The 15,350-nt window shown below is 39.3% G+C and overlaps 1 protein-coding gene across 7 annotated transcripts in view; it reads left to right on the forward strand.

The window, feature by feature from the left end:
• The window catches only part of NOX4 (NADPH oxidase 4), a 123,063-nt gene that overhangs the window by 35,779 nt on the left and 71,934 nt on the right, over positions 1-15,350 (forward strand). For all 7 annotated transcript variants that reach the window (XM_080567548.1, XM_080567549.1, XM_080567545.1 and 4 more), the window contains one exon: positions 75-137. In XM_080567548.1, the coding sequence (XP_080423674.1) occupies positions 75-137 (63 nt within the window). The remainder of the gene's footprint in view (positions 1-74; positions 138-15,350) is intronic.

Genomic DNA, 15,350 nt, shown 5'->3' on the forward strand with positions numbered 1-15,350 from the left:
ATGTGCTAACCCATCGCTGAATGTTTTGGACGTCTTTTCTATCTCTTACTCTTTTCTGGTCCATTTTGTTTCAGTATGTTATTCTACACTGTCCAAGAGTGTCTGGACTGGAAAGCCATCCATTCACCCTTACAATGGTAAGAAATAAGAGTTTTTTCTGTACTTTCCCATTTATTTATATTTGGTAAGCAAATAGTATTATTGCTTTCAAGGTGAAAATTCCCTTCAGAGGAGTTTTTATGTTTCATTTATGAGGGTACCAATGAATGTGAAATGGCATGGTTATTATGTATGACAGTACTGAATACATATTTAATTTTCTCCACTATTGAGAAAATGATAATGGGAACTTTTTTCAAAGTCTTCCATAAGTGGAAAACAATAAAAAATAAATAAATAAAATCCATGTGATTTTGATCATTCAGTTTCATAAATGAGGTTTTAACCATCTGTTTGTAGACCTTAGTATGTAATGAGCACAAACTCTAATGAATTTTCTGTTTTTTTTTCCTATTAAGTGAAATGAAAAGAGATTCTTGCAACTGCCTTTTCCAGAGCTAGAAAAACATCAAGTTTTTCTCTTAAAAAAAAAGTTTTAAAAATAGACTTTATTTTTATATTGAGATATATCAGTGACTTAAAATGATATATGAGTGAAGTCGTATAACGGGATTATTGCTTATACAGCTCAATTCATCTAGAATGGGAAGTGGATCCTATGGAGATATACTGGAATAAGTTGAAATTGTAAATAAATAAATAAATAAATACACCTGAAGTTCTCCAGGAGTGAACAGTGCAGAGGCCTAGGAAATTCTATGGCCATATTACAATACTGCACTGGCTATGTTGTTATAAAAAGCAGTCTAAGTTTGAATATTAGTGACAGCGTTGTCCTTTCATTGGCAAAAAACAACTAGGTCCTGTCCACTTTCAGTTCTTTGGTTTTGTTTATTTTTGTTCTGTTTTGGTTTGATTTATCTGAATGCCAAGCAGGCAGGCAAGTACTGTCACAGGTGAACCCACACTGATTTCCACAAAAATAGATTTTGTGCTGTAAATCTGGCAGTGAATCTCACTTAGGGAAAGCAGCTTCTGTATAGCTTGGCCAAACAATATTGACACTTACATAGCCTGATATTTGCAGAGTTTTTCTGGCTATTCACATAAGTAGTAGAAAGCAGAGGCGTGTGCTATTTATCTGTTGTTAACTCCAGTAGGCAATTTTTAAGGCACTCTACAGAGTCCCTAAAGATAACTAAATATGCAATGCTGGAAAATGATGTGCATTGCAGTACTGATGGAACGGTAGCTGGATTTTTGTGCAGAATGAGTCAATTGGTATTTATTTATATTTATGATTTGTTTAGCAATCAGAAGATAAATTTAAAGCACTCAGCATAAACCTCAGATTGCTCTTTACACTCATTTGGCACTAGCATAGCTATGTTTAATAAAGCTGCGCCTGTTCTATACCACTGGACACATCTCATTTAAATGCTAATCTCAAAACAGCTTGTTCCTATTTTCTGACTGTCCAACTCAGTGGAAATTTAAATAATTGTTATAATTTGATTATTAGTAATAGTTGCACAGTTTGGAAAATACGGGACTCTTACGAAGACTAATTCTTCTTATGTTAGGACACTGCTAAAGCAATGGATGGTGTGATATTGACTTAGAGAAATAATGTCATCAAAGTATTAGGCCTGGTTCAGTAGTCTTATTTTCTGGCAAAACTTCTTGGTTTTGATTTTTTTTTTTTTTTGTCATAAAAAAATACTGCTGACATGGACCTACTGGCTTAGATCACAGGATTAAGTTAAATAGGGTGTTGTATTAAAGTCGGATTCTTTGCACGAGTTGAGGATTTCATCTGCTATTTAAAATGGCATAGTGTAATATTGCATGTTATAAAAAATGATTTTTGAACAAAAAATGTAGATCTTGGAGCTATGGAAGACATCCTTGTTCTGAGTTTTCTGAGTGAATATAAATAACTCATTTATATTCAGATATGACGCAGTTTCTTCCAGTTAGATATACAACTAGTTGATAAATTACAGTTGGTGTAATTTTTACACTTATATTAAACATGTAACATAAGAATTGGCAATTTTCACTCCATTTCCACAGTGCATTATATTTTAAATATATAATACTGTACCTGGCAATTTCTGTTCATGCTCAATGCTTTATACTTTAAAGTGCAGCAATATCTGTCAGCATCACAGTATATCGTTCAAGATTGCGTACATGTTTTAACTATTATAAGATATGAAATTACTGCTAGGTTAGTGAGTCTCACTTTTATTGCCACAAACATATTTCAGTGGAACGTCAACTGTGCTGGAGAAAACGCTATTATTGGGTAAATGGCTGTTTTATAGCATCGTAAGGATTTGAAATGCCTGGGTTTATGGCAGTCTTCTTGCCCAGCTTAAAGAGGGGACAGTCATTTCCATATGTCTTTCTAGGTCACAGAATATGCCTTGGGCTGCTGTCCTGCTTAGAAAGCTATTTTTTTTTTGGTGTAATACCATGCCAGACATGGGACTGTGCTTACAGAGTGTGTAGGCAATATCTTAAATATGGTATATTTTCCCCTGATCCCATCTGACCTACTTGTCGTTACCAAGCAAGTTGGAAAACTACTACTGCTTCTTTTATTCAGTGAAGGTAGTCCTAGGATTATTTTCTCAGCTGGGGCTGGAGCATGGGGCTCAGAGATGTAGTGAGTGCAGTGTGAGGGAGCGTGGGGCTTCAGGTCCTGAAGCGCAGTGCAGCGATGGCTGCAGCAGACCTATGGGAAGGCTGAAGTTTTCTTCCCTGGCACTGTTGTCCTGCTTAGGTTTTATGTGATGTCCTATATAAGCTGCTAAAACATCTCATCGTGCCCGGAGCGTGCTTAAAAGAGAAATGACCAGTTCAAGCATATCACTATCCTCTAAGCGAGGACTGTAAGCAAAGTGGAAAGGAAGGGGTGAGGCGGCACGAAGGAGTCGTGCAGATGTTTTACTAGTCCCTTCCCTTCTCAGGGTTATGTAATATTTACAGTTTAGCTCAGTTTCTTACATAACGCCGGGGTGGAGGAAAACACTGGGAGGCTGTGTAAAGGGCCTGAACCTACTCCCATCGTACTCTGGCAAAGCTCCCATGGATTTCAGTCAGAGCCAGAGGGAGCTCTGAGTCTCAACCAAGTGAACGTAAAGAGGTAGGCATTGTTCAGAAATGTGTGCAGTGGCATTTGTTTTCTTTTCCTTTTTGTCAATTGAAAGCGTTCGTCACCCTGCAGATGGAAGGAATGAGCAGAAGCAATTGGTGCAAAATGCACACGGGAATTTGGAGGAACAAAACTCGTGTTCCTCTGAACTCAGAGCTGCCAGTCAGGCTTCCTTGCTAACCTGTGACCTGACTCTGCTGTTCAAAGGCTTCGTGTGATGGAATCATAATGTGGTTTGGAGGCCATCTGGTCCAAACCCAGAGGCAGGGACCAAACCTCAGGCAGGGACACCCAGAGCAAGTTGCCCAGAACCATGTCCAGGGGGGCTTTTGAAGCTTCTCTGGGCAACCTGTTCCTGCACTCTTCCACCTGCGTAGTAAAGAAGTGGCCCCTGATATCCAGACGGAACCTCTTATGTTTCATTTTGTGCCACTGCCTCTTGTCCTGGCACTGGGCACCACCGAAAAGAGCCTGGCTCCATCCTCTGTACTCTCCCTTCAGGTATTTAGAGAGGTTGATGTGATTCCCGCCCGAGCCTCCTCTTCTCCAGGATGAACAGCCCCAGCTCCCTCAGTCTATCCTCACAGAAGAGGTGCTCCAGGTCCTTCATCATCTTGATGGCTCTACGTTGGACTCTCTCCAGTAGCTCCATGGCCATCTTGTACTGGGGAGCCCAGAACTGGACCCAGCACTCCAGGGGTGGCCTCACCAGTGCTGAGCAGAGGGGAAGGCTCACCTCCCTCAACCTGCTGGCAATGTCACTCGTCCACTCTAAAGTTCAACACTCAGAGATCCCATTTTTCTCATGATCATTGTGGAAGCTAGTATGTTTGAGCTCTGTTTTTGAAGCATACATCCACCTATTTTTATTCACCTGTGTTTATTCCTTGACTTTGTTATCCATTGAAAAAGCTTTGAATGGTAACAGTAGGATGACCCAACTCCTGCAGGTGAACTGCTGGCCAATTCTAGGTATCACTGTGAGCTGCTCTTTTCATATTGTCTTCATTGCTCCATCTAATTTGATTTCACTTTAACAAAACATTTTCTTTTAAACATTTACTTTTTCCATCAGTTTCCTTGTTACTACACACAACTGTTACTGTTCTCTGTATAACTGTGTAAAATTTGTATGCCCTTGTGTCTTTACTTATTTTAGTTAGGATATTATTGCATCTTACAATTGAATCTGAACAGAATATAGTCAGCCCCAAGATATTTCAATCCATAATGGAGAGAAATATTTTCAGTAAATCAATCTTTTACCTACTCAGGGGTTTTCAAAGGGACAAATTATTTTTACGTACTTCTATTTGATGAACTCTTTTGAGGAGATTTGGTTTTCAGACCAAGTGTAGAATATGGTCTGAAGGTCAGACCACTTAAGAGATTGGGTCTATCCCCTAGATAAGAGGAATCTAAAGAAACATATTCTCTTTAGTGTTTTGCTTCCAGACTGACATTTCTTGACATTATTTCTGTGGAAAAGTGCAGAACTCATCTGCTGTTGAATACAGTTTAAATATTATCATCTGTGGCATTCTTTAAAGCCCATGGAAAAGAAAACATGCGTCAGTAATGGTACCAACATCTAGTAGTCAGATGGTCCTTCACTGCAGTTCAAGTATCCAAAACATTACTTCCACTTTCTCTAGTATACAAGGGTCAGAAATAATCCACACTTCCTTCCAAAGCTAAAACAAATTGAGTTTTGGAGTTTCTCCTTTTTTGCTGTTGTTGATGTTTTACATCTTAGATAGCATTCGGTTCCTCCGACTTCATTATGGTTTCTCTTCATTTTAATCTGTATTAATAAGAAGAGACTAAGGCTTGTAGTTTATGGTACCACTGATTTTCTTTCCACTCCCATCTTACATTTGCCACTTAGTATTGAGTTCCCTCTCTTTCCAGACACTTAACCACACTCCTGATTATTTGCAGCAGCAAGAAACCGTTTATGGCTGCATGCTTCCTTTTCTTTTTTGCTAATGAATGACTTCAAAAGTAGATTCCCACTTAGAATATATATTAGTGTCTTAGAAGAAAAGGTGACTTCTCTTGTATGTTTTTGGAATAGCTTCTTGCATTGGCATGCAGTAATTGGCAGTAAGCCCCATGGAAATAGCCTTGTGTTTTGCAGATGTTCAGTGCTTCAGAAGATGTGCTAGATCCTTTCATGTGGTCTTTATGACAGTCGGTGCAAGCCACAAACTCTCACAAGCTGCAGTTTTGACATCTTGTCTGCTAAGACTCGTGTCTATTCCCAGCACCTCATAAAGCTCAGGAACCATAGCAATGTTGATTTGCTTGTGGCAAAAGAAGGTAGGAAACAATTACATCACTTCAGATGGAACTCAGATTGTGACCGACCATGAAATAATGACAACACCAAGAGCTGAATTCTTCTAAATCTGGAGGTGGCTGACATCTGAGGTTTGGTGAAAGCTGCTCTGTGACAAACATCTTCAAATGCAGGATCAAATAATCCTGTGTTCCAAATTTGTGATGGTTTTGATAGCCACAATCTACTGCCATGCTTCCATTTCTTCTTGGAACTGAAATCTACGTTGCACAAAGGTGGGAGATACTTTATTGCTATAGTGGTGTGAATTCAGAGCCCCTTTCAAGAATAGCTTAAAGGTTAAAATCCTTCCTTATGGTGCATGCAGAGAACAGTGCTAACATTTCAGAACTGTTCTTTCAGTGGATACTATCTCTAAACCAGAAGTACCGCCTCTGAGGAGGAAAGAAAACAGTCCAGATGGTACATTGAGTAGTGAACCGAGTCTTTCATCAAAGCTTCTTTACTGCTGCTTTTTATGGTGGTGGCTATGCAAGAAAGCCTAGCAAGAGCTGCAGTGATTGAATGACTCAGTTTGCAGTGTGGTCTTTGTTGAAGTTGAACTGCTATAAAAAGACTTCATTAAATTTTGTTTTATGGCAACAACATAGATCTACTATTTGGAATACTGTTGTGTTGTGGGTTATTTTTTTTGTTTGTTTTTTTTTCAGCTAAAATGTTGGGTCTCAAAGGATTGTCTCATTTCTGACAATTGCATGTGTGTATACTAAATCAAAATATACAAATACTAAAATTTAAAGGTCTTTTCAGGTGTTTTGACACCTCACTATAACAAAAGTGAAGTATTACCTTAGCACCCAAGAAACAAGAAGTCAGTTTTATGCATTGCTTGTAGACATTAAGACAACACCTCCTCTAGAATGGCGCTGTCAGTGTACAGGACAGACAAAGGGGAGTGCTTTTGGCTTGTCCATTCTTCTGTGGTATGAGGGAGAGAGACCCTTTCAAGAGACATTCAGGACAGAAGCCAAAGTTAAGTCCTCTGAATCAATTGCGTTGACTAGAGAAGGTGCTAGAGTGCATGCTGGAGATGCTGTGCATGCTGGAGGGGAGGGAGACTTTAGGAGTTTCTGGGAACTCAATTCTGCACTGTGAGATTTTCTAGTGATCACTTTCTAGTGATTTCAGTGACCTGACCACAATTTCTTTCTTCACTGAAGTCGCTCAGGCAACTAATCCATATTGAATTTCTCTGAAATTCAGGACATCATTTTGTTGGAAGCAATAAAACAGTAAATCTTAGTCCACTAAGTTCAGGCAGAGAAAAAGATCACCTGGTCTATGTAGGTCAACCTTGACTGCCTGACTTCGTGTAGAGATTTCATTCCTTTCACCATCATTTCTCCTGACAAGCACCATTGATTGGATGCCTCTTCCCCTCCTGCAGTTCCCCTTTACGCATCCAGAATCCCTTTTGGAAACAGCTGAAAAGCCACCCATTATTAAGAAAACAGTTAACTTAAAGATGTTCATCTGCATTTTAAGAAGTTAACCCTCTGTGTAGAGGAAAAGTATCTCTTTTGTCCTGAGAACAGTGGAACCTTACATAAGTTAGGTGAATGCCTCTGTACTTCGCTTGCCTCTAGAAAGCTGTCCAGGACCTCATTTGTCATTGAAAGAGATACATATCCTGAGCTTGATGTCTTTTCAAATGGTACTGTTTTAGCATTGGATAAATAAAAACAAATAAAAACATACGTGTATCCCAAGTTAATCGTGGTGATACTCAGAAACTTGCCTAAACTTTTGTGGAGCTTTCTTTGCATCTATGTTCAAAATTTACTCTGTGTATCCTCTCTGATGAGTAGTTCACAAGACAGTATTAACAGAGGAAGATGGCATGGAAGTGGCACATACAAAACAAAAAATAAAATCAAACCGGAGCACTCAACGCAAAGATCCCACACTCCAGGTCTTTATGAAATATCTGCTCTATATTAACGTGAGCGGCTGCTGCTTCAGATCCTGCAGAAAGGATCACCTACCAGCAGCAGGTAGATTTCTATTTCAAACAAGAAGTCTGAAATAGAACAGAGCCCTGTTATAATGTGCTCTGATCTCTCCCACGTCAGTGCTGCATAACAAATCTGCTTTTAAATCCAACTGAAGTAGAATCTGGTAAAGTGGTAATGAAAAGATTCAAGAAGTTCTGTCCTTTTGCTGGTTCTCTGTCTTTCTGCAGAGATGGTTAATTGGAAGCAGATCGCATGAGGAGGGTGTGTAATGCAACATCTTTCTTCCTTTGCTTCCACCATACAGTTCAGTATGAGTAAGAAACGAAAAACTACTCAGGGTTTGAATTCTTCGCTCATGTGCATGGATGGCCAAGTCCTTTCTATGACGTTTACTACACCAGACAAGACTGGGGGAGGGAGACAGTTTGTGTGTGTGTTTTAGTCAGTCACAGCTGAATTTTGAGGAAGGGAGAGGGTAAGTTTGCATATGCAGATTTACAGAAAAAAAATCCAAATATATATTACTGAGGAAGAGAACACTGATTCATATCCAAATTAAAACTGTAATAATTACTGAACCCCAGGCAGAGAAACTCCTAAGTCCATTAATCATCTCAGAATAATTAGGAGAATTATCTGAAAGAGGTTTCTGTATGTACATGACAAATTATAGTACTGAACCTATAAGTTTTTAAGCTATTGCTTATTTGTACGTTTTCTACCTGTAAGTTTTATTTATTTATCTTTTCCCGCTGAATGACTTGTCCTTATTCCCTCCCTATCTCTGTTTAAATCCAGGTACCAAATGAATTTGGTCATGATGGAATTACAAGCTAATAGCTGTGATGTGTGCATTTACAGTTCAGGGCTGTTAGAAAGAAGGTCTCAGCAAATGGAACGTGAATATAAACAACATTGTTACGACAAGTAACATAGTTGATTTTTATAAGAGAAAAACAGTGTTTTGTAGAGCCAAGATTGTCTTTATCTCTGGGTAACCTAGAATTCATCAGTGAGGGTACTAGCAGCTTATGGAGTTGATGAAGACACACATGCGTTGTACCATAAACTGTTCACCGCAGGAAAAGCCTAGGAGCAAGATTCTGAATAACTCCATCAAAAAAACTGAGAAGTTATTGGAAGTTTGCCTGAGTAAAAAGTATGTAAGGACATCAAGAGCTAAGTTCATACTGACAGATAAATACAATAAAAACAGTCTAACATGATGACATTCTAGTAAGCTTTGTTAAATATCTTATGCAAATGGTTATGAAACTTGGCTTTATAAGATGATTTACGGCGTGTTTAGGGGGATGCAGATATTGTGAAGTATCTTGCTGGCAAACTGAAGAAATCCCTAGAGCATGTCTGCTCTTCATAGAAGTAGAAAAGCTAGCAGCTGTTTGACAAAGAATTTAAGTAAAAAATAGAATAGATTAATCTTTCAGACGCCTTTAAGTACTTTCTTAGACTTGTTTGTTTGGTTTGTTTGGCTTTAGGCTTAATAGTTTTGGGGTCTGTATAAAAACCCTAAGTAAACCTCCATTTTCATTTAAATCTGATTCTTTTGGATTGAGGGAACAAAGAAATTGTTACATCCAAGTTCACTAAGTCCTGTGCCTTCCTTCTGCAGATGCTTTAGACAGAAGGTGTCAGATCCCTCTCAGGAGCAGTTTTATTTTTTAATATTGTAAAAGTAAATTTACAAGGTATAACAAGTCTCTACTGACTTTAGCAGAGTTTTTCTCCCATCAGAGGCAGTGCTTCTAGGTTAGTTTCTAGGCTAGGTTATAGAAAGGTCTAGGAAGTGAAGGAGAAACCTCAAGATGAAAAAGAGAAACAGAACTTCTAAGCATTAGTACAGTTAATACATGGACAAACTATTAAAGGAAATGGAACACCCTCTCTCTTGCTGTCTTAAAATCAAGAGCCAGCTCACAGTATCTGCTTAGGGATGATGGAAGGAGCCTGTGGTGCCATTCCATTTCCCTGCTCGTGCATGTCAACTCAGGGCACTGTTGCTTGGCACTAGGTCCGGATGCCCTTGGAGGACTCAAAGAGGCAATCCTGGGCAGAAACACTGCTCTGCTGCCTTTTGCTCTGTCAGGGACAAATGCCTGCAGTAAAGTTGTGGTTTGTTTTAACCACTAGCTAGCAACTTGAAATTCTTAAATTATATGGGCTGAATATTGCTAGGATTGATATCTTTTTACTATATTATAGGAAGTGTAATGTGTCTGTTGGGGATGAAGGGGTAGTCTGCAAGATTTTTACGTTGGTTAAGCTGCAGAGTGTAAGTGTTGCTTAGTAGTGCATCTATAGCAGCAACAATTTATGGGGCGAGGCTGTTGCAAGCTTACAGTAAAACAAAGTCTTTGCCTATTATTTAATTATTACAAACATCAATTTCTGAAATGCAATACGAAATCTGTTAGGTATCTCAGACCTCTGACAAGTCTTTTCCAGTGTCTGTGTTTGAATCTCCACTTCCTCTTTGGACATTTCACAGCCACAGGGGCTGATCACCTCTGAAATCTGGCATTGGCTATACAAAAATAGAGCTATTTAAAAGTAACATGTATTTTATTTACAATTACTGGTCTATTTACAGCCTTAAGGCATTTACTGCAGTAAAAAGTCATGTTTTTCCTTGGCCCAAGGGTGAAATCAAGGAACAAATGCTCATAGATTGAGATTTAAAAAAATGTTTTGAATACTGAGAGTAATTTAACAACTGAAGACTGCCGGGAGCAAAGTAGCAAATGCTCAACACTGGACTCACAGGAATTAGAGGGTGTGGGTTTGTAGTTTACATTACAGAAGAAGTTAGACCCCAGATGACCAGAATGATTCTTCTTGGCACTGCAGCTGGCCACTGATGCATCCTGAGCATCCCACAGTGTTGCGGTGTGTTTTTTCCACTAGCCAGCCTGCAGGTGTCTGGGGTTGGACAGCAAGGAGTATAAGGGAATGGAAAGCAAAAGGGAAAAGTGCTTGGGATATGTTTCTGCAGCTGGGCTGCTTGCAAGGAGTCGGCCCCGCAATGGGAGGGCTCTGGCTGAAGCAGGGAGTATTCATTGGTGGTCTTGCCTCGATCACCCAGACACCCTTGATACTTAAATCACGTTCCATAGTTAGGATTTCACCACATTAGGAGATGTTATGATGTCTGCTGATGTCTGCCAGTAAGGTTAGTTGCAGGGCCAAGTCTCTAACAGTGAGAGCTGTTAGACAGAATCTGATCTGTAAAGTAACCCTAAGCAGAAAAATAAACAGAGCCATTTTAGACAATCTCCTAGCCTCTGAGACAGAGATGTGTTTAAAAGAGAAACGCTGCACATGAACTTGATTTCCCTTGAAATTTGCTTTGTATGGGATTCATTAGTTAAAAGAAGGGTAGCCCAGTGTAACAGAGTTCACCTCCTATGAGTCAGACTGAAGTCTAGCTACTATTTTTTGGCTACCTTTATATAGTATGCCTGTGTTTGTCATCACTCCTCTTCATTTTCTAATGTCAGGATGAATCATTCCAGGAATGTTTATATCAGTTCTGTATGAAGCCAGACAAGCTACAGCTTACTGAGCTCCTGAGGTTCACGTTTTCTTGTCAGTTGACAAGTTCTGCCTCTTTCATGTCTTTCATGTGCTTTCCTTGATCTGTGCAAGGGCTTGTCTGAGTCAGGAGCAAGGATGGGCTGAAGGAGCAGGGGGCTGCAGCACAGCTGGTTTTCCCTCACAGGCAGGCAGAGATGTGGAAGAAGAGCAGGGGCTCAGCAGTGTTTGCAGTGCCTGCCAGGATATCTGCAAACTCCATATTAGAATCATATCACTTTTTTCCTGCAAAGTGAAAGCCTCCTTTGAAGGGCTTTCCCTTTATTTGAACAAATTCTGCAGTGATCTTTATAGTTTTTGACACTGGAGAAGATGAGGTTTTCCTTTGCTCTTCTAGCCGTGACACAGATTTTAAAATCTTTGGGCAAAATTCAGGCCACCAGTGCTGCGGCACTGAAGAAAGAAGTTGATGTTTGCTGTGGTGCATCAGTTTGAGAGCAGTATCTCCAGCATTGTCCAGCCTGTAGATAAATGTGCAGCTGTGCAGGAACTTGTAAGGAACCTTATTCACATGGCTGCATGGAGGTACATAGCTTGGATCTCTCCTCTTCTTCCTTCCCTTCCCCTCCTCTCCTCTCCCCTTCCCTCTTCTCCTTTTTCCTGATAATAGATATTCTCCAGTGTTATTCTGGTGTGTTCATGACAGCACTGTAATAAAAAAAAAATCTCTTCACAATTCATATGGACAAAGGTAGAAAAGAGCTAGAAAGTTTCAGAAATTATTATTATTTCTTTTTTCTTGCTAGCTTGCTGTTGACTCTCCTATGCAGCAAGGTCTAAAAAAGTGTTTTAAAATACTCTAGTCTTTTTTAATATCATAAATATTTCAATAAGATGTGTTCTGTTTATTGTTGTGGACAGGATTCTTGACTGAGAATGGATACCAGTGGTGATGAATATTTGGGGTGTTCTAAGCTGGAAACATAGATGCCGACAACATAGTTTTCATTTGCTATATGTCGTGCTCTCATATGCACAGATTTCTCCATTGCTCATCACCTCCAGGAGATTTTTATACCAATATAAAGTGGGTGTAAAGTATTACCACTATGATCTCATAGTAATTAGTTCACTCACTTTATATTCACATAAAAGCAAGGCATAGAGGACAGCAGAGAATTGTGTTCAGTCTGTAAAGCTGATAAAATACATTTCAAGTATGTATTAATCTAGTACTGAGTTAAACATTCATTACTTAAATTATTAAGATTATTAATTAAAATTATCATCTATATTTTATCTCAGTATAGACATAAATAGTAGAGTTACAACCACTGGTAAGTGTAATTCATTTACTGATTTATAAGCATAAAGTTCTCCAGGGACTGTTGCTAATTCCCTGTGTGACAATTTGCATTTGTATTACAGTTAGCTTGGGAAAAAAAAGGAAGAAAATATATTTAAAGGTGTTTTTTGGTCAAGATAAAAAATAATCTGTATTCCATATGTGACTTTCATACGTACAAAATACTATTTTCACTGCTCTGAATGTGAAAATACGTGGAAAAAAATACAATAAAAATATGTATTATAAACTTTCTCTCTTGTGATTAACAACTCTGTGAAAATCTACCAACTTCCCTGTGCTAAAAGCATAGCTTGTTTTCTCCAGGGGTGTAAATCTGCACAGCACTATTAAATTTAACAGAATTCCTTTGGTCTTCATTATTTTTGGAGGCTGGCCAAATGCTGGTGTAGATAACCTGATTAGCATAGACGTTCCTACCTGTAAAATCTTTCACTTTTTGAAGATACGGATAGCTTGAGGTTAGAATAAAATTAACAAAGCTTCACATAATTATACCTATCTGCTACAGTTAATTTGTGTATTGTGTCATGTTAATCAAATGAGTGCATCAAATGAGGTTGATTACAGTGCAGAAAGTGCGCCGTGCAGTGCTCTCCAAAGTGCAGAAAGAACTACTGAAAAACTTGTGACATTTTGTTTGATAGTGTCCAGTGTTCATTCTTACTACAGACTATTTTCCTGTTTGGAAAACATTGTTTATTTAAGGAAAATAAACTATGAGACAGGTGTTTTTTAATTTTTTTATTTTTTATTTTTTATTTATTATTTCAGGATTGGCTAATCTTAACAATCTTCTCTTGGTGAGCTGGGAAATAAGGAGAAAATAAGGGGCTGCATGCAACTCTTGCCACAGTATCATTAGTAGTCACTTGCTTGTTTTTAGGACTCTTCAGACTAAAAGGAGCTGGGGGAAATCCAAGCACTATTTGCCAAAACACATTTTAAAAACAATTTCACTGTTTTTGTTCACAGCTGCAGAGAGGATGTCATGCATTTTGCTGAGGTCACCTTGATAGCCTTTGTTTGACCAGGGCTCATGTACTTATTCTCTTGATTTCCAATTCAAGAGGGTACTTCAGCTTGTGCTTGACTTTTACTTTATTGAACATAAATAGATGTCAGTTTAAATGCATGTATGAGCTGACAGTAATAAGGATCTTGAAGCAGTGTTTAGCTGTGCAGTGTTTTTAAGATGAAATATTGCAAATCAAACGGAAGAGGTGATCAGAGACTTAGGTATGTGAAATGGGCATAATAATTCTCAAGGTTTTTGACGCTGATCCTTATAGAGAGATTGGTGAAGCGTGGACTAAATGAATAGATGGGGAGGTAAGCTGAAAACAAATCCTGCTCCTGGCACCCCAGGGAATATACCCAGGTACATGGTAGGCGCTGACAGCTGGAAAGCAGGAGAGAAGAACCAGGGGGTACTGGTGGATGCCGAGTTGAACGTGAGCCAGCAATGTGCCCTTGCACCAAACAAACCCTGGCTGAGTTAGGCAGAACATTGCCAGCAGGACAAGGGAGTTGATCCTTGCCCTCTGCTCAGCACTGCTGAGGCACAGCTGGAGCTCTGCGTCCACTTCTGGGCTCCCCAGTACAAGAGAGACATGGACATACTGGAGCACAAACATGAAGATGATCAAGGGACTGGAGCACCTCTCCTGTGAGGAGAGGCTGAAAGAGCTGGGGCTCCCTGACTGGGGAGTAAAGAAAGCAGAGACAGACTCGGTGTACAGAGACAGGATGAGACAGTGGGCACAAACTGAAGTACAGGAGGTTCCACCTGGACATAAGAATACTTTTAATGTGAGGGAGGTTGAACACCGGCACGTGGCCCAGAAGGGCTGTGGAGGCTTCTTCCTTGGAGACAATCAACACACGACTGAACATTGCCCTGGACAATTGTCTCTCACTGACCTTGCTTGAGCAGGGGGATTGAAGTAGCCAGTCTCCAGAGGTGCTTTCTAGTCTCAGCTATTCTATGATTCTGTGATTCCATGAAGAAAATTAAATATATAAGACAATGTTTTCCTTGCACTTCATTTCACATTCTCAATGGCCTGTCAATAACACATGAAAGTTAACTTGATCTTATCATTCAACTTCTGAAAAGCTGTCTGAATATTTTTCTTAATCTTCTTTAACAGTCTGGAAAAAGGTACAGTTGGGAGACTTACTGTGTTTATGGAGATGAGAGACATAAAATAAGTGTTCTGTGCATAAAATTGTAGATAAGATCTTAAAAGTTCAAATTACAGGTTTGTAGCAAAGTCTTAAGCTGTATGGGGCCTCTGCAGATCATCAGGCCTAACCTTCTGGTGCAAGGGCCTTAGGTTAGGTTATCCAGGGATCTGTGAAGCTGAATTAGCAAGAGAAAATCTTCCATTTCTATGGGCTACCTATTGCAATGCTTAATTGTTCTCCCAGTGAAGAATATTTTAATTATATACAGAATGAGTTTCTCCTGAAAGAGTTTTGTCCCTTGTCCTGCCATCACGCATGGTGGTGAAGAGAGTATCTCCATCTTTATAGCTTTATTTTAGGTGTTGGAAGGCTGCGATCGCTCTGAGGATTGCTCTGAGCCTTCATTTTTTGGGCTAGACACACATATTCTTGGACCTCTCTGTGTATGTCAGGTTCTCCAACCTAATGGTCATGGTGTCACTCTGCTGGACCATCTCCAATTTTTCTTTCTCTTGGACATGGGGAATTTCACACTGTGTTGCCTTGGTGATGGGTGTTTCCTCTGGTAAGATTTAGTAGCACAATAAGATTTTTCCAGAACTCTCTGAGGAACTCTCATAACCTATGATACTCATAAGTATCAAAATAGGCTTCCTAGAGGCTAAAGGGAAATAAATCTCTCTTTTTTTATTGGATAATTTT

Source organism: Anser brachyrhynchus (genome assembly GCF_964034855.1).
Source record: "Anser brachyrhynchus genome assembly, chromosome: 1".
NCBI lineage: Eukaryota > Metazoa > Chordata > Aves > Anseriformes > Anatidae > Anser > Anser brachyrhynchus.